General features: G+C 40.0%; 1 protein-coding gene across 1 annotated transcript; it reads left to right on the top strand.

The window, feature by feature from the left end:
• Nucleotides 1–8,895: 8,895 nt before the first annotated feature.
• Nucleotides 8,896–19,871, top strand: cdc25b (cell division cycle 25B). The gene is given in 16 exon segments (XM_066718342.1): nucleotides 8,896–9,506; nucleotides 9,509–9,635; nucleotides 10,131–10,213; nucleotides 10,855–10,906; nucleotides 13,483–13,524; nucleotides 14,012–14,048; nucleotides 14,403–14,525; nucleotides 14,812–14,931; nucleotides 15,174–15,305; nucleotides 15,582–15,665; nucleotides 15,783–15,974; nucleotides 16,218–16,316; nucleotides 16,629–16,691; nucleotides 17,017–17,115; nucleotides 17,404–17,649; nucleotides 17,785–19,871. Coding segments are annotated over 16 exon segments (1,716 nt in total). The 5' UTR covers nucleotides 8,896–9,430; the 3' UTR covers nucleotides 17,926–19,871.
• Nucleotides 19,872–20,224: the final 353 nt, after the last annotated feature.

The raw sequence follows: 20,224 nt of genomic DNA on the forward strand, positions 1-20,224 counted from the left end.
CAAAAGAAAGAAAAATCTAGCAGGAATCCTTGTATGAAGTAAAGGTGTTTAATATTTCCATCAGAAGCCAATATAAGCTCTTCCATAATTTGAATACTCCAGCAACTAAGACTTACATGTTTTATCTTTCTTTCTTATTTATGGACACATTCATATTCTATGAGATTGTTGAACAATACTGTTGTTCCAGAAGGAGTGAAATACTATCCATCAGTTGTAAAATCTATATATACCATGTGGATTCACTCTCTCAACAGTGTTATTCCTTTTAGTGTAGAAAATATAGGAATTTAATATATATATATAGAAGCATAAGAAACTGATACTGATTCCAGCTGTTTCCACAGACATGTGGGTATGATAAAATCACATCCTGTCACATTCATTTCACATTGGTCTCATTAGGTCACCGGTTTTTATACATGGCCCCAGAAATACTATGACATTTCTCCCATTTTTTAAATTTAAGTTTATTTATTTTTTATTTCAAGCAAAGGAAAAGATGGTCTCTGTTTTCTTTTGTTTCCTCAATTCTTTATGGTTGTATGCTTTATAGAATATTTGACAATTTGTTTTAGTTTTTTAGTGTCCTTTAGCCACATCTGTTACAATACCAGTATTTTCCTGTACCTTTGTGTGTAGCAAAATAGAGCCCCTAAACCACAAACAGACAAAGGGTGATGGGAAAAGTTTGTCTAAAAAGGTGATGCAACAGTAACCCTGGTTTACAGTGTACTTTTCAGGTGTGGGGATGAACAAAGGATCATGGAGGCAAGTCTGCTGAGACAGTGGGGTGTGTGGGGGGCATCTGGATTACTGCCAAGGTGCATTTACAAGAGACAACCCCCTGCCCTGTGTATAGTGTACATATGCATGTGTCTGTTGGGAGTAGTAGGCAGTGTGATTGACTCTAATTGGAAGCCATTCCCATGTGTTGCATGGTGGGGGAGAAAAATATCCATGCCTGGGAAAACAATCCTATTGTTTCCTATTGTTCCCGCCCCCCTTTCAGCTTCATACAGCGAAGGGCTCCTCACTTAAAAATGTGTGTCCCATAGTTCTCCCAATTTACCTAACTTGGAAAACAAATTAAATAAACGTGAAAAAGCTGGCAGAAATTCTTCATCCAATTAAAAAGAATACTGAAACATACAGACCCAGAGTTGTGCAGGAACAAAGTTTGTTTTATTTCAGTTGAAAAAGCTGTTAAAAAAAGCTTTCAGATTAATGTATGCAAACTGACTGTAGTTTTACAAGTTGAGCAATTCTGTACCTGTTACTGTTGTCTATGTTATAATAACAGACCTCTTGCCAACTTGATGAATATCTCTCTTCTTTTGCCTTAGGTTGCTGATGTGCTGAATTCATGAAGGACATTTGGAATGCTTTGGTGCCATGTTTATCTGTTACCGCCATTTAAAGCCTTTGTTTGACTTTACTTTGCCTGACTACACTTTGATATTCCCTATGACAGACTAGATCTGTATCAGGCAAAGCATGAGTAGCCATGTATTTAGCTGGTGTGATGGTGAGAGGCTTTTACTGAAGTGTGATGCCTGCACTTTCTAAGGGGCTGATCCAAACACTGCACACACAGGCAGATAGGAAGCCTTTTAGTGACTTTGTAAATTTAATCTTACAATTTACAATAGAAAGGACAGGAAGTTTCCATAACAGGAACCATAAACCATGATAAAGCTTTCCTCTGAAGATACAGTCCAAGTGAAACTGATTTTTGACCTATTTTTTCCAAATAATTTACCTTAATGAGAACAAAGGTCTCTCTATGATTGTATTATAACCTTCCAATGATCTGTGGAAGAGGGGAATGCCTTTTCAGTGGGTGATAAAAGGTGTGAGTTGCAAAGCTTTTTGCTCCTATACAAGATTTTTTACATGGATAATACACTCACCTAAAGGATTATTAGGAACACCATACTAATACTGTGTTTGACCCCCTTTCGCCTTCAGAACTGCCTTAATTCTACGTGGCATTGATGCAACAAGGTGCTGAAAGCATTCTTTAGAAATGTTGGCCCATATTGATAGGATAGCATCTTGCAGCTGATGGAGATTTGTGGGATGCACATCCAGGGCACGAAGCTCCCGTTCCACCACATCCCAAAGATGCTCTATTGGGTTGAGATCTGGTGACTGTGGGGGCCAGTTTAGTACAGTGAACTCATTGTCATGTTCAAGAAACCAATTTGAAATGATTTGACCTTTGTGACATGGTGCATTATCCTGCTGGAAGTAGCCATCAGAGGATGGGTACATGGTGGTCATAAAGGGATGGACATGGTCAGAAACAATGCTCAGGTAGGCCGTGGCATTTAAACGATGCCCAATTGGCACTAAGGGGCCTAAAGTGTGCCAAGAAAACATCCCCCACACCATTACACCACCACCACCAGCCTGCACAGTGGTAACAAGGCATGATGGATCCATGTTCTCATTCTGTTTACGCCAAATTCTGACTCTACCATCTGAATGTCTCAACAGAAATCGAGACTCATCAGACCAGGCAACATTTTTCCAGTCTTCAACTGTCCAATTTTGGTGAGCTTGTGCAAATTGTAGCCTCTTTTTCCTATTTGTAGTGGAGATGAGTGGTACCCGGTGGGGTCTTCTGTTGTCGTAGCCCATCCGCCTCAAGGTTGTACGTGATGTGGCTTCACAAATGCTTTGCTGCATACCTCGGTTGTAACGAGTGGTTATTTCAGTCAAAGTTGCTCTTCTATCAGCTTGAATCAGTCGGCCCATTCTCCTCTGACCTCTAGCATCAACAAGGCATTTTCGCCCACAGGACTGCCGCATACTGGATGTTTTTCCCTTTTCACACCATTCTTTGTAAACCCTAGAAATGGTTGTGCGTGAAAATCCCAGTAACTGAGCAGATTGTGAAATACTCAGACTGGCCCGTCTGGCACCAACAACCATGCCATGCTCAAAATTGCTTAAATCACCTTTCTTTCCCATTCAGACATTCAGTTTGGAGTTCAGGAGATTGTCTTGACCAGGACCACACCCCTAAATGCATTGAAGCAACTGCCATGTGATTGGTTGGTTAGATAATTGCATTAATGAGAAATTGAACAGGTGTTCCTAATAATCCTTTAGGTGAGTGTATATTACAACAAGGATATTGGTTTTGTATTCCTCTCTGGTACCAGAATCAGGTCTGTAACTAGGTGTGATTTGTCAAAGTATCTCAGATACAACAACTGTGTGCTCCATTGTAATATCAAAAATTCCTACCTAAAATTACTTTCAAGCCTACCTTTGAACAGTAAGATGTCTTCATTAAGACAGATGCTTATGCACATTATATTAGAGTGTGGTATGCCTCTCGGGAATTGTATGCTTTGAAAACAATAAATCAAATAAGAAATATTAATACAAAGAGGCATTTTAGAACAGTGTGTATGCAATAGATCTAATGGGAGATAGTAACCTATGAAATACATGTCATTTTTCAGTGTCTCTTTGTAAAGTCCATGCTAAAGTAAAATGTGAATTTAATAAAAGTTGTCTTTCTATATTTTTCTCCTATTTATAACACCACAATTGCATATCCCCACTAGAAATCTACTCCACCTAGACAATTTGCACTGGTGTATAGATGTCTCTCCATAACATCCCATTTGTTACTCAAACCCAGCTTAATGCCAATTTCAATACATGTGTCAGACTAACCTGTATAATGTGGTAGAGCTGTTATACATGCTATAATGAAAGATACATGTCAGTATTTTTACCAAAGCAGTGCTAAATGTGCTAAAGAGATGCAATGCATTGATTTGCTTGGCCCAGCCTTAACTTGCTATATAACTGAGACACACAAGGAGGAGATTGGGTCAGACCATAAACACATAAACACATTCACAAGCCATTATATAATGCAAAGTAGCCTTTTCCAAAGAGGAATCCAGCTGATAGCATTCTGAGGATGTCAATGCTGTAAATTGTGATCAATGGATGTTAAATAATGTAACCTCTCAGGTCAGTAACAGTGACAGTCACTCATATGTGTACTATGAGAAAGAAAGGAACATTTACTTGATTCCCCTTAAAAAAAGCTTTGTGTAGAACCACTCTGACAAAGTTTAAATAGGATTATGAAGACAAGTTATGCTACTAATGCAGTACTAGCTGAACTGTATCAGAACCCACTTTTTCCCAGAAGACAAAACCAATTGTCACAATTAGTGTTTCACTCTGTCTCAGTTATGGATTTATTATGTTTCCTTTTCCCTATAAAAGATCATGGTCCTGAGGTTTCAAAGTTAGTAAAGAATGAACTAATAAGTAAGTGCAGAGTCTGTGTTGATTAGAGTTACTCCCCTCGCTCTGCTCCCTTTTCCGTAGCCCTTGACTGTGACGATACATCTTGACAGCACTTAGCTTTCACTGTCCAGGATGTAGGACCTCACTTACTGTACTTGTGTAAATTGTAAATTGGAATTCGTAAAATGTATTAGTTTGAATTGCTGTTTTAGCTAAATTGAATTTGTAATGATTGATGCCTTGTACTTCAATGTATTTTTGCACTTTGTTTGCACTTATGTTGTAAGTCGCCGTGGATAAGGGCATCTGCCAAGAAAAAAAAAAAAAATAATAATAATAATAAAAAAAAAAATAAATAAAAAAAAAAAAAAAAAAATAATAATAATAATAATAATAATAATAATAATAATAATAATAATAATAATAATAATAATAAAATGAATGCACAAAACTGGATCAGTTCATTATATTTTGCAGTTTTTCAAATTAAGATAATTTATGGCAAAATTATCTTAATTTGAAAAACTGCAAAATATAATGAACTGATCCAGACCCAAAATAACAAGTACGTTACTAGTTATGTATTTTGAAGTTACTTATCATTTAGATTAAATACACACCCCTACAGTCACTGCTTGATAATCAAGCCACTCCACAGGAGTACATAAATGGCCGCTGTCTATACACCCCTACGGAGTTAGGATTAGGGTTGCAGTTAGGATCAGATTTAGGGCACTGGTTAGTGTTGAGGTAAGATTTAAGGTGAATATTGGGGTCATGTGTAAAAATGTCACAGTGGTTTAAGCCACATATTTTGTAAAACAGGTTCATTTATTAAACACATATTCACAATGAGTGTGACCACTGCCCTATTGAGTCAATATCATGGGAGGTTTAGAAATTGATCATCTGATATCTATAGCTGTTTTTTTCCCTTTCAGTTTACTTCTCACTTTAAGTCTCCAGCGTACTTTTTGCACCAGACTGGTTGTTGGATGAACACATAAGTCCCCATAACAAATCAGTTTACATCCCTGTGGTGTGCTGTGGCAATCTTCCCCTGCTCATTTCCACTCTTTTCCCATGGGAATACTGAGGCATCTCCCATACCAAGACATTAGGGTTATATAACATGACATAATGCAATCCAGCAGCTTGCAAAGGTATATATACAGTAATCAGTAAGAACTGTCAATTTTGGTTGAATAAAACCATAAAACTGTGATCCAATGATCAACATCTTCACTTAACCATCCTTACTGTAAGCTAATGTCATAGTCCTTTCAGGTGGTGCTCACTATGACACAAACATAAAGTTTATATACTTATTTATGTATTAGTTTACTTATGACCCATGTGTTGGCGATGGTTTCTATCTAGAGAATTTACTGAAACTTGCAGGAATGCCACCTGCCACCCCAAAATAAATTGATGGTTTATTCTAAACATTACAATATAAGGATATTTCCATTAGCCTTCAATTTAAACTAATTTCAGGTTGAAATAGCAGACATGCATGCAGGTGTTGTGAAACCCTTGTAGCTAACTTATAACCTCAACCAAAAAATATGCTGATGTTTTGCACTTTAACCTCAAAGGAATTCCACAATGAAAACCCAACACTGCTTTACAATGTGCACGTAGACACTGCAGGGGATAAAGGGAATGCAATCTGTGACCCAGAGCCATATGAACAGGTATGGCTGGTATGGTCATCGCTGTACCACTATTTCACCAAATTTTTTTGTTTACTTTTCATCCCAACTCTAAGCACCTGATCAATCTGCTCACCATGTCTTATCTTATCTTATGTGTGTGTGTGTTTGTTTCTCTGTATTGTGTCTGAGTTTTTGCATTTGTGGCAGCTGCATGTATAATGACACTATGCTATTTCGAATTTTTATAGCAGGGGAGTACTCCTGTGGTACATATTCCATGTATTAGGACAGTTAGGACATTTCCCCCCTCCCCTTAAAAATGATATGACAGAACAAATGTATTTTTCTTTGCATGAATCTCACTATTTGTATTTTTTATCACCATCATTAGGCAGGAATTTAAAAATAAATTCCAGTTTTTCATCATGCAATATTAATAAACTGTTACAGTAGGTATTTGTGTATGCAACTACATTTCTTCCAATCAAATGCGCTTAAGTACCTCAGAAGAAATGCACTGCATATATATTGAACTTGAAACAATACCATGAACATGGCACAAGAATTAAGAAGATCCAGTCAAGCAAATACAACTTGACTATACAACACATTGGTGTGGCAACTGTGAGGGTCAGCTGGACAGGTCTGATCATTATAGAAATACAGAGGCTGACCAGGCTTGACCTTATCCTCAAGAAAGGCCAAAGAGGACAACCTCTGCAGGCCACCATTCTGCATCTCTTTGTACCCCTCCACACACACACACACACACACACACACACACACACACACACACACACACACACACACACACACACACACACACACACACATGTTTCTCACAGCTGCTGCTGTTGATTAGACTAATCTTTTTGTCAGGTCTAACTGCAGAGCCATTGACTCAGGCCCCATAAAGCCCCTGTGGAGAAGGTCTCCCAGCCCCCCACATGGCACCCCACATACTCAGGTGGAACATATATGTAAATGTGTGTGTTTCTATTGTGTGGACATAGATTTCTTGTGGACAATCTTAATGATTCTTTATATGTATTCCAGCAATGTAAACTGTCTTGAAACTGAAGTAAATATGGTGCAGAGCCTCAATTGACTTCTGATGAGACAAATATTCTTAGCCTTCTGAAGCTGGTAACAGTCATTATACATAGCAATGTCAATTCTGTCCTTTGAGGATAATAGATAATGTAATGTGAATACTATGTAACCAATCCTTCTCCTACCTAAACATTTTAATATGAACACTGGAGTCAGATCTGAAACTTCAATGCTTTATTCAATAACTTCAATGTGATTCTAAATTGCGATTTAAACGTGACCGACAACACACACAAGAAAACTGAGAGACATTTTTATCAGTTCCTTATTTTCTACTATTGTTTTCTAAATCAAAATGCCTGCGATATGTTTTTTTCTATCCACAGTATTTGTAATCTGGACAGATACATCCATGCTGAATTGGTCTTTGAAAAGAGATCACCACTTTTTTCAGTAAAACTGGAGTTCACATTTAAAAACTAGGAGAAAGGTAAACATGTATTGAAAATTACAGTGATTTTCCCACCCTTTAAATAAACCCCTCTAAGTGACCAGTTTACCTAGTTTCCGTAAAATAAGGGACATTGTGTTTTAAAAGTTGGATGGAGCATTTCAGTGGCGTCAGCAGGCAACATAACAATAAAACCCTACCTTTTATGGTCAGATAATGAGCTATAAAATCCTCTTTACAACCATTTCAGCAAAACTAAAATCAGAGCAGCAAACTGCATTGAACAACTGATATGTCATATGTTTTTATTGTTATGTTTAGTTTTAATTAACAAATCATAACTATAACTTATAACTATTATAAATAATAACTATTAAGATGGTGATGATTGTTCTCGTGGGTGTTTCTCGTATATATCTTGCACATTTTAATATAGCCTATATGATTTTTTCCAGATATTGACAATTTGGCGGCAGGCGAAGCAAAACGTGCAGCGCAGGAAGAGACACTTGGCTGCGCACCGAGAGAGGGAGGGAGGCCGGGCAGGATCGGGCCGCAGTCAGCTGTCTGGCCGCTCACATGTATTGCTCTGATGCGTGTTTGTGCTTGAAAAAGCATAATCGCAATGCATAAGCTGATAATACATATATTTGCATACATTGTACTGTACTTTTACACAAACCACCAAACACGTTTCCTATAAACCCTTTTCAGACACATAATAGAAAGCAGATACGCATAGGATATTTAAAAAAAAAAACATATATGCCTATCATGTAACGCGTTAACATTGGGTTTTATTAATTTGAAAATATGTATAATTATTTTGAACTCTATTACCTATTACATTTTGCTCAATGTATTCCTTGTTACAAATGTAAAACTCCCTCTCCTTTTTTTGAACAAACAGCTGTTCGTTTGGAAACGTTTTTAAGAGGGGGGGAGTACTGTGCAGCGCACAATTACAAAGGTTAATTTAATATACAGTTCAGTTTATTTCGAAATAAATCGGAACTAATTTAAAACACTAAAACGAAAATTCATATTTTATGACGTTAAATGTTTAAGTTGAACATACTTTTTTTGTATATATAAAATGTAACTCCCCTTGTAAACGTGAGTACAGACACATAGAACATCCCGGTTGAGAGTTTGTAAGCGCGGTTGTGATTGGCTAGCGTCAGTGTGGGCGTTTAGTCACTGCTTGAATTGTTCCGCGGGAAAAAAATATCACATTTTCCCCGCCCCCACTGTCTAACCTGGCCCTCTCATTGGCTGCCTTTGGAAGGGCGCACGCCGGGAGGCCAACTCTAATTGGCTGTGACCCGCACCCGTTGCTAGGTCGTATTTGCCTTCAGACAGGCAGGGAATGGCTGGAAATAAAAGCGTGCTTCTGATTGGAGGGATGCAAAGGCGGAAGATGTAAGGCCGCCGTATATTGGTTGGAAGGATTGCCGCTATAAAACTTTTTACTTTTGAACATAAATAGAGGATGCACGCAAATGTAATAATTCAGAGCAGAAGGAGGAGGTCAGAGGGGGAAGAGGGGCTCGTTCTCTGACCGAAAGCATCTGCGAGAATGTGCTCTGATGAATAACGTTTTAATTTAATTTAATTTAATTTATTTGTCTCTTCTTTTAATCAGGTCATAGAAAAAGCATATCATGCTCCAAATATTTACGTATGTTGATTTGAATTGGTAGCTTATTATATTGAAGTGCACTACAGTGTGTATACTTTGCCGTCTAAATTATATGATCAGCTTTCTTTTTCGTAATTTGAAGCCTAAATTACTTCTATATTAAACTAACTATACGCATCCTATAACTATTCTGCGTATACCCTTAACTGATGTACCAGCACCTCCTTTTTTTAAAAGAAAGCTGGACAACCGCAGGTATAAATAATTAGAGGGATATTTATTAAATTGATCCTAATCGTGCGGGTTTGGGCGGCCTCGGAATGGAATACCAGCGCCTCGATGACTGCAGCCCCGTCCGCGCCGACGCCAAGAGCCGGGGCGACAGGCCCAACGCAGACCCGCGGCTCTCCTCGCTGGTGCTCCCGGGGATTGGGCCCGCAAACTCGCCTTGCATTAAAAACCTCTTCTCTGCGGAGCCTGGCGCGGTTCTTTCCCCGGTCACCAATCTGGCATTAAACATGACTAACCTCGCAGTGCTCGGGAGGTAAGGGCGTATTTTTACATTATCAGTGTGGTGTGTGTTGTGATGGTGCCGGCGCAGTGTGAGAGGAGTAGGCCTGGCTGTTTTGTGTATCTGTGCTTCATACGTAATGTAGATGTTAAGCGCTTTGTAATTTCACGTTAAATGCATGTTCAATTTCCCCGCGTATCCTCCCCATGTTCCGGGAACAGACAGCATGGGAAAGAAAGCAATGCCTTTTTGGAGACGTGAGGGCGCTGTGTCGATGCCTTTGATTTTCAATTATAGCCTGTATACTCCCTATAGAACAGTACAGTTGGTTAACCTAATATTGCAATCAATTGGGAACAACTTTCCACTTGAATACTCTTGTGACTACTTGTAGTTAAGATTTGTAAAGCATAGGAATAAAGATAACTGATAAATCGCAGATAATGGGAAATAATTATGGGCTGTTGTCATTCTGGAAATTAGTGTGTTCCCCCTATTTAGGCTAATGTGTAATTGTTTTCTCTACAGTCAGTGTGATACCCCAAAACGAAAGTCCAATGTCCCCCTCCTCAAGATCCCATCTTTCGCTTCGGATACCTCGTCTGATGCCGGTAAGCTTCACTACCTTTTCTCCGACAGTCCCTTCCTGATGATGGTAATAATAGTGGCTTCAGATCTGCAGTTGTTGGTACTGAGATTCATCCAGATTGGCCATGCAAACAGATTTTCTTTCATGCACTATTCGCTGACCTGATCAGTAACCCACTATAGCCTTAGACATAAAGGGTTTTCATGTCAACGTTGGCACTTTTGATAATGTTTATCGAGATCCAGAAGCAGATCAAGCGTAATGCATTCAGTGGAGCCTTTGACTTGCTGCCGTTTTAAGATTGATTTTTTAATCCTGTTTTTTTTTGTGTGTGAGCCAGGGCTCTTCAGAGCTTGATCAGAGTAGGGAGATTCAACTGAGTCATTTGGTCCATTTAAGACTCATCTTAATGTGTGGCCTGGAATTAAAGTGTAATAGTTACTTGTGAAGTTGGGTATTTTGCATTGAAATCCTATTGGTCCGTTTTAATTCATGGGTGGTGCCTAATATTGGTTCCTACAATGAAGTTTGTACTTTTTGTTGGTTTACATTATAACATTCATAAAAGGACAATCTATGCAAACTTGATCTAGTAATTAAAACCAGACCTGAACAAACCTCTTCCTTGTGATTGCTGGGTTAATGAAATGCTTATTTTTCCAGGCCTTGGCATGGATTCCCCCAGCCCTATGGACCCCATTGACATCGAAGAGACGTAAGTGACGTGGGCTTCAATTTTAATTAACATTTGTGCCGTTATTTTGTAATCTAACTGTGCATACTGCAAGCAAGACTGGTTGCTTGGTTTGGAGATTAATGTAATTGCTGATTTGAGGCTTGACTTGGGCAGCTGGGCTTGCGGGATCTGATTAAGTAGATTAGCTGAAGAACTGACTGCTCAGTCAGGGAGCAATTCCCAGCTCCACTGTAGCATCTGGCCACTGCAGCACTTCCAATAGTCCTGGTGACCATTCACATGTTCACAATGCCCCCTGGAGATCTAAACCTTTTATTCAGTACTTAATTGATAAACTGATGAGATGGGAGGAGGGAAGCTATAATCCCGTTTGACATTTTTAAATGCATTTGTATCCCTCTCTTTTTACCGAGTGAGTCAATGCTCCAAAATGTACTTACATTTTTATTTACAGAAAAGTTGACTAATTTAGTCTTAAGCCTTTCAAAATAAGAATCGAGCCTTCTTATAGCATAAGATTAAATTTTAGTGACCACCCTTTTTACAAAATATTTCCTTTTTCCTGCCTAGAGAAGGAGTGGGTGGGTGGCTGGTTTGTTGGCTTTGTGGCTATCCGCAGGTTTGTTTCTCTGCTGCCTGATTAGCAGAGACTTGTGAGAAGCAGCAGGGTGTTTCTTTGCAGCAGAGCATGCAAATGTCAAACCACAGACTGCTGAAGTAGGGAGTTCTGCGTCTTTTGCTCACTATGCACAAGCAGGTCTTCATGCAAATTTGATGCATAATGTGGAGTATCTAGTCTGGCAGATCTGACTCCTTGCTTAGTAAATGGTATTCCTTTCATCTCGGTTTCAGAAGGTTTTGACGCTAGGGAGCCCTTTTCTCTGCCTGTGCAGTACAGTATTGCAAAGCCATTGCTTCCCCAGTTTCTTCAGATGCGTTAACAATCTGTTTTGGTTCCCAAACTTACAACCCTGTAAATCTCTGCAGTGCACCTTGAATGTTAATGGCAACAGTGGCTTGTATTTAGGCATTTTCTGGCTTTTAATTTCAAACAAATATCCTTGATTTGATACTGGGTTTTCACTTCAAAGATCTTGAAGGCAGGTGTTTCTTGAGCTCCCCTTTTCTCAGGATGTAGGACTGGGATAATAGGTGTAATAAACAATCCTGGACATATGGTTTTAAAGGGCTGTGGGAAGTGAGCTTGTGGCTGTGATACCAGGTATCTGTCGTGTGGGGACTGCTTGTGCATAGGTGTCCACTTAAAGTAAATGTTTTTCTTTTTTAGTGGTAATTTTGGCAGTTTGGCACCAATTTCTCAGAAGCTAGGGAATCAAAAGACTAATTTGCTATTTTCTAATCCTTCACATTTATCTTTTTATTTTCCATTTTCTGAAATGGATAGACAAGGTTGGGTAACTGCAAATCATCCAAGGGATTCTCAGTCGGTCCCTGGGACCACGTGTCCTCTGATTTGTCTAAATTTGAATTACTTCTATATAATTGAATAAAGATTAAAATGTATCTCTCTCAATATAGATGCATCTAATAGTTTTGTGCACTGTCCATGTTCTCAGAAATAACTTAAATCATTTTGTCTAAAAGGAAAAGTTTGTACCTGGTTTATCAGGTGCCAGTAGTTTTTTAAATGCCTTTTCTTAGGGGACAGACATCTGCTAAGCCTAAATTCCTTGGCTCATTGTCTCCAAGTTACTGAATAGGTCTACCTTCTAAATTTGCTTCAGGCTTTCCAACTTGGCCACTACACAGCTGTCACCAGTTTTAGTTCTGAGGGGTTAAAGCAAACTGGATTCCTCTGCACCCTCAAGTGTATTTCAGACTAATCTTTGATTAGGCCCCCCCCCCCCCTTTTTCAGTCTGTGGCATTTGGCACGCTTCCCATGTGTCCCTTGTTTTGATGTGTTCAGTGAAAAGGGGAGGGGGGGTCCTCTCTGTATTACACGTGCTCAATAGAGCTGCTTGCAGCTTTCTGCCTGAGTGAGCTGAACCAAACGCCGCTTCCTATTGTAAAAGCCACACTCAGCCCCTATCCCCAACCCCCACTTTTCTTCTGTTGCCGCATGGATACCCTAACAAAAGGCTCATGCTGTGGGGGCTTGGCGTGATGCCTTGGAAAAGGCATATGGCAGATTTTAGCAGACCCCCCCCTCCCTTCTATCTGTTTTGCATACAGGTGGATATGGGCTATGATCCAGTTTTTCTGACCCCCACCATCTCCTTTACAAAAGGAGGCCACCCTCCTCAAGCTCTTTGTCTAATTGAGTTCTTTGGCTGTCTGCTAGCTGCTTCCTCGTCCTGCATTTAGCTGCTCTCATCTGTATGTGGGTCAGGGTCTAATTAACCACGCAGTTGGCTGAGGTATAGGGAGGCCTTTTTTATAATTGCTTTATGGTTCATGTGGGGAGGGGTGGTCTTTTCAGCAGTCCTCGAAGGTGGACATCAGCCTTGCTTTGATTATATTGTGTTCCTCCCTCCAGTATTTAGATTATAGGTGATGTGTACATTTCTGCAGTGAAGCTTTAGCAATGTATTTGAACATGGATTGTAAAACAATTTTCCCTCTTCCTCTGCAGTTTTGCAAAAGCCATCTTGGAGTCGGGCAAAGTGATCAAAGAGTAAGTATTTGGATATGATCTCAATCTTACTAGTACAGTCGGTCATAAATGCAAAGTGTGGAATATATAGATATAATCTGATTAGAACACGGTTTGGTTTATGCGCTTATCTTGTTAGGTTTGCATGAAACCTAACCTGAGCATTCTTGAAAGAGGGGTGAAGTTTTATGGCTGAGGTCAGGCTATGAACCTGCTGAATTATGACCAAAGCCAAGTGTGAAATTCAGTTTTTTTTTTTGTTTTAATTCCAGTGTCAGACTAAATGGTGGTGGTAGCAGTAGGAAATGTGGGATTTCAGAACAAAGGTGTAATTACTGGGCAAACCTTCCCTCTGCAGAACTTTGTATTTTTACTGGTTTATAGCATAAGTGATAAGCCTATCCTAATGCATTTGGGGTTATCTCCAATTTAAGGGAGAAAAAAGTTGTAAATTTATTAATGGTATGAATGAATTTTAATGAAACTTGCTTTTCTATTTTACCCATAGGAACAAGATCCCGGTCCGGAGAATAAACTCATTCCCGGTAAGCCTTTGTTTTTTCTCTCTCCCCTCTCAAACTGAACTCTAGTTATTTGTGGACTTCCTGTTTGCCAAGAAACTGGAAGGAAAATGTTATATTGTAAACTTCCTCTGTTTCCCAGCTTGCATGGTTCTATTTGCCAATTGGTGTACCGCATAGTGAGCTAACATCCTCTGTTCAGAATATGAGTTCCTTTTTGTGCTTCATATAAAGTGGATTTTTGTAAAACTAAATACTCTTTTGGATTGGTTTTCAAAGATGTAAAAGGGGAAAGTGCATGCCGAGAGGGTTACTTCCCTAGGGGAATCAAAAGGCCATCCTGTCTGAACCCTGTTTGCTTCCATTTTTGTTTTTCAGATGCGATTGTTGGGCTCCAGTCCAGCACTCAAGCAAAAAGACTCTGATCCCAGGAGTTTTGGCATCTTTAGTCAAGATGACAATAGCCCAGCGGACAGAAACAACAAGGAGAATATGCGTGAAGTGAGTGTGGTGTCTGCCAGGCTGAGAGGTTTTTACAAACTGCATACATGACATCAAAGTTTAACTTTAAAATCTATTTTATAATTGAATGCTATTTATAATTGTTAGACACAATTACACTGTAGGTACTAGAAATGCACAGGTTAGATGTACGTTAAGACTAAATACACAATTGCATCTTTTTCTTTACACCTTTTCTTTTTAGTGTAGACTGACTACTTGAGAGCAGGAAATATTAAAGCAAAAGATATTGAAGTTTTTGCTCTCCCCTTTCCTCGTTCTGCAGGAGGGGTTTCAGTTCAAGAAGCCCGACAGGCCTGTATCCAGAAGTCGCCTGCGCTCTTTCCATAGTGGGGATGCAAAAGAAGCTTTTGCCTCCAGGCCCAACTCGGCCCCAGCACTGATGGTGAGTCTACAAAATGCCCCGCTGCCCAGCGTTTGATCCACATATTGAGGTTAAAATGCTTGCATAAAAGGAGACTTTGAACTAAAAGGTTAAACGTTTGGTCACTAAACTTGATTGTTCAATTGCAGTGTTGTTAGTTTGGATTATAATCTGTAGTTCGGCACATCTAGTGTCCGCCTCTGTGGCCACAGAATCGATAGCTGTTCGGGTTCTGAACATTTTGGTACATTTTTCCTTAACAGATGTCTCCCCCACCGTTGGAGCGGTTCTGTTCATTGGATGACAACAGTCCTGTGACCCTGCGCCGCTCCTCCCTGACCTCCTCCCTCGATGACGATGATGGCTTTCTAGACATCCTGGATGACGATCTAGAGGTGAGACTGGGGGTAGCAGAATACCACTTTAAATGCATAAATTTAGTAGAAATGTGTTTTTAGGATTGGAAAGGTATTGAAGGGGATTCTTCCCCCACTATTCCCAGGGGCTAGTTCAGGGTAGAGTTCATGCAACATTCAGCTAATTTGAAGTATCACATTTCCAATTTATGATGCAGCTTATGCAACTGCAGCAACGAATTGTTCTGCAATTGTAATATGATGTATAAACATGGAAAGTCCCTTTACTAAGCATACATTTTTCTTCCTCGGTAGAATGATGCTGACATGCCCACAGGGATGGCCAACCTGCTCACTGCTCCACTGGTCCGGGAGAGGAGTGACCCGGAAGTGGATTCGGTAAGCCATGCTCTGTCCTTCCATTTATCAACATTGTCTGTAGCATTTGGCAAGCACTTTTTGTCTGTGTTCTCAAGTGAAGGTAGTCTGACCCCGTGCCTGTATTAATTATTTCAGCCAATTATCCGGGTCCGCCCTCGTGGTTTGTTCCGCTCTCCCTCGCTGCCCGCCTCTTCCAGCCGCTCCCAGCTGAAGCGAGTGGAGAGGCCACGGGACGACCACACGCCGGTGCGGGTAAAGAGGCGGCGCAGTGTAGCCGGCACTCAGGTCAGCGAGTTGGAGAGCAGTGAGGAGGCAACACAGGCTATGGTGAGTTTAGTCGAGCTTAAATGTGTGCATGGCTGTTATGATGTGATGCATTTTTTGGGGGAATTTTTTTTTCCATTTACAGGATTTCCAGCATGTCTTAAATGTATAGTTTTATTTTAAATACAGCTATAATGTAAATTGTATGAAGCACTGCATGGTGGCGTTTCAATTCAATTCAATTCCATCTTCACAACATCCAGCTAACCCAGATGAAGAGACTTAAGTATCATGTCTTGCCCACAGTCTTGCCGACTCGCCCAGAGATCCAAGTCTTTCTGTGAGAAGGAAATTGAGAAACTGCTGGACAATGATGTCAAAGAGCTGATTGGAGACTTCACTAAAGTAAGGATCTAACAATCCATTGATGTCAATGCAACTAAATTGTACTGGCAAGATTCACGCATTCAGTAACTCGAACCATTGATTCATTTTCTAAAATGGCTGGTAGGAATCTCCATGTGGATTGTGGGATGTTTTTGATCCCCCTCCCTTGAGCTCATGCCTAGGCCTTCACTGCAGGATGTATGCTTTCAGTTCTATACTGACCGTACTTTCTATGGAATGCTTGTGTAAATTTAAGTTGCTCCGGATAAATAAAGTACCTGATCTTAATATTTGGCAGCAACTAATAAGACTCCAATTATTTTTTTACAGCCCTTTGTTCTGCCAACCGTTGAAGGAAGACATCAGGATCTCAAATACATCACTTCTGACATGGTAAGAGATCCTAATCCAAACACTTAAGGTTAAAATATATTTACCCCCTGCAACCACCCACTCAATTGTCTGCATACTTTGCTGTCATGGCTTGGGAAACTTGTACTGCCTTGTGATAGTGATAAAACCACCAGTCTGCCCCCCTCATCCGAGTTAAGTGTGGCTGTTGAGGTTTGAATTGTGCTTAATTATTCATTAAAGTAATTGCTTTCCCAAAGTGTTGATGTCAGATTTGTATCTGTAATTGTACATGGTCTTTTGCTTATTAACCTCTGGTCTTGCTTAGACTCCCTCTCACCCTGGTTTTCCTTGTTAATCTTTTCAGATGGTAGCAGCTCTAAATGGAGAGTTCAGCCACATAGTAGAGCAGATCCTTGTCATCGACTGCCGATACCCCTACGAGTTTGAAGGAGGACACATCAAGGTAACTTGCATACCCCCCTCTTAATTTCCTTTTTAGATGAGTACTGCTTAAGTATTTCTTGGAACCAAAAACTGGTCATTTAAAGTGTTCAGTGAAAGTGATCCAGTTCTAAATGCTTCTGTACTTATCCTCTGACATTCCCAGTGCTAAAGTGTCAAAAGTAATAGTTTTAAATTTTGAACAGAAGGTTAAGCATTGTCAAACCTCAAATGTTCAATCTTAAAACAGAACAGACTTCCGTTTGTCCTGTAGCTCTTGCATTGATTTAACCCTAGTCCTTATTCACAGGGTGCCCTAAACCTGCACCAGGAGGAGGAGGTGGAGAAATACCTCCTGAAGACACCCATCTGTCCCTTGTCGTCAGACAAGAGGGTGCTGCTCATCTTCCACTGCGAGTTCTCCTCCGAGCGCGGCCCCCGAATGTGCCGCTTTGTGCGGGAGCGTGACCGCATGATGAACGAGTACCCCAACCTGCACTACCCAGAGCTGTACATACTGAAGGGTGGATACAAGGAATTCTTCCCCAGGTTTGAGGTGAGGATCCTCGCCCTCCCCCTCCCTTTCGTGTACCACTTCTGGTTATGGTTTTATGTTTGATGCAGCCAAATTGAGTCTTGGTTGCAACGATATTTGATGTACTCTTATTCTCTCCCCTTCTTTCCTATGCAGACGCAGTGTGAACCCTGTGGCTACAGACCGATGCACCACGAGGACTACAAGGAGGACCTGCGCAAGTTCCGCATGAGCAGCCGCAGCTGGGCAGGCGAGAGGAGCAAGAGGGACTTGTACAGCCGTCTGAAGAAGCTCTGAGTACCGCTCCATGGCTCCCCGTGATGCTGGGCTGGTCCCTCGGGCACAGAATCACATCCCTCTCTGCCCTGATCCCTTGGGTTTTCTAGGTTGAAGGGGCTCTTCTCAGGTTCTCGTTGGGGTGAGGGGACTGGTAGGTTTCCCATCATGCAGAGTTGCCAAGTCTGTATTGCGTCAAAGATTTCTTAATCTACTCAGTGGACTACAGGTTTATTTCCAATGAATTGGACCCACAAATATAAACTTTATCCCTGGGCTTTCATGTTGACTTCAATGTGGCATGCTGGGTTTCCTGGCTCCACCCTGAAACCATTCTGGAATCTCCTCTACAAGCACCAGGGCTTCACAGCAATACCACCTCGCCTGTCTGCAGCACTGAACTTTGCCCATCAGGATGTTTATTATGATCACAATCCACAGTATCCACCTTCCAAGGTCTCAAGCCACTGTTAGAGGTCTCCCAGATTGATCCAATATTACAATGTAGAGTAATGCAGTCTCTGTTTTTTTTCAGCAGGAAAGTGAAACTATTCTGTACCTCCTTAACATCAGTACTCCCCATTCAAGCACTTAATTTATTTGATTTATGGCAGGTACAGAATAAGATTTTGCTTTTTATCATTCTTGTCTTCCACCTCTGTTAGAAGTTTGGGGAATCATATTGCCTGATAATTTAATTTTACAACTAAAACTTTTGTTCAATTTTAATAAAGTTTCAGATTTGCAAGGAAGATAATCATGGTAAATTTTCAATTTGTAGGAAAATGGGGTCTTGTCTTGGTTGACTCGGCTTTTTGGTAATTTTCTGGCTAGGAACCTCAAGATTAGTTGACAATTTTTCTAAAATGGATTCCTTTATCGAGACCATTATGGATGGATGTTCCACTGAAAAACTGAAGTAGTATTTTTGGCCAAAATCCAACCATATTTTAAAGAAATCTTGTTGGTTTATTACCCTAGGTCTCCTCTTTTGTTCTGCGATTTGTCTGTTCCCCTTTGTGTTCTATGACCTTAACTTTCAGTGAGGCAGTCCTATATTTAATACAGTACCAGTATAGCCAGCAGTCCTTTTCACTCCATAGGGTAACAATACAGCATGCTTTGAGTAAAATAAATCTGGTTTCTAACTACAAAGCTGTTTTTGGTAGCCCTTTTTAAATTTTTTGTTTTGGTCACTTTGGAGCTGAATATTACAATTTCATAATACACCTGCAGAATTAGTGTTGTGAGTGAAGGGAAGTGTGTGTTTAGAAGTCCCTTAAGTACCTTCTCGGCCAAATACAAACTCACTGAGGGCCATTTTTATAAAGCATGTATTACCACCTTAATCTTCACCTTTGTAAATTATTTCACTATTAGTCTGTAGACTTCATTTTTTGTAGGATTTATTTTTCTTTTACGGGTGGTGGAAGATGCTTTATCAAAAATGGTTTGTACTCATTCCCAAACCAGGGGTGTGAGAGCCACCTTTTGCGTAATTCCATTAAACAAAGATCTTAATTTTGATTCTGGTGTTTTTGAAGTAGGCTTGTCAGTAGTCTTTGTAAACTATTGAAACCACTCGGGCCAGGTATAATAAATTGCCTATTTCAAGTGCAAGGAATTATTGCAATTTGTTAGAATTACTTGTATCCCTGCATTGTAAACCATGTCCTGTTCAAACAAGCATTTGCTAAGGGAGGTATTTTTTTTTTGTTTGTTTTTAAATGCTGCTGGTCAGCAAAATGTAAGTAGTGGAGCATTTGCTGCCTTCCTTTCCAATTGTTGGATTTTATTTGATTGTAATATTTTATTGTTATATTGAAGTTTATTCTCCAACTGTGTCCAGGTGTGTGAATGTGTGAGAGCATATGATTTGTTACTGAACTGCTATTTTGTAGGACTGCCTGTATTTTCAGAACTGCCTTGTTTTGGTGTGGGGAGAAAAATAAACATCTAAAAACCTGTTTGGTTGAGATTCTTTCATGGTCTAATCTTATTTTTAGGAAGGCAGTATGTTGATGTGAAAAGCAAGGGGAAGAGATGTTAACATCTAAATGCAGCCAGTGCAATTTCTTCTGATTGAAAATGTGAGTAAGTGTGTGGCAAATTCACATTTCATTTAAGTAAAGTTTATTGGTACGCCCATGCAACATTTTGCAAGAAATTGTTAATCCATTAAGTGTCCATTTTTTTTTTTTGGGCCCATTATGGCTTCCTGGTCTGATGAGCATTAATCTTGGACCACCCGATCTAAAATAACATTGGGTAGTTCAAGACTAGTGCTAATCTGTGTCTGTGAAACTGCCACTGAATCTAG

Source organism: Amia ocellicauda, chromosome 12 (assembly GCF_036373705.1).
Source record: "Amia ocellicauda isolate fAmiCal2 chromosome 12, fAmiCal2.hap1, whole genome shotgun sequence".
NCBI classification, from domain to species: Eukaryota; Metazoa; Chordata; class Actinopteri; order Amiiformes; family Amiidae; genus Amia; species Amia ocellicauda.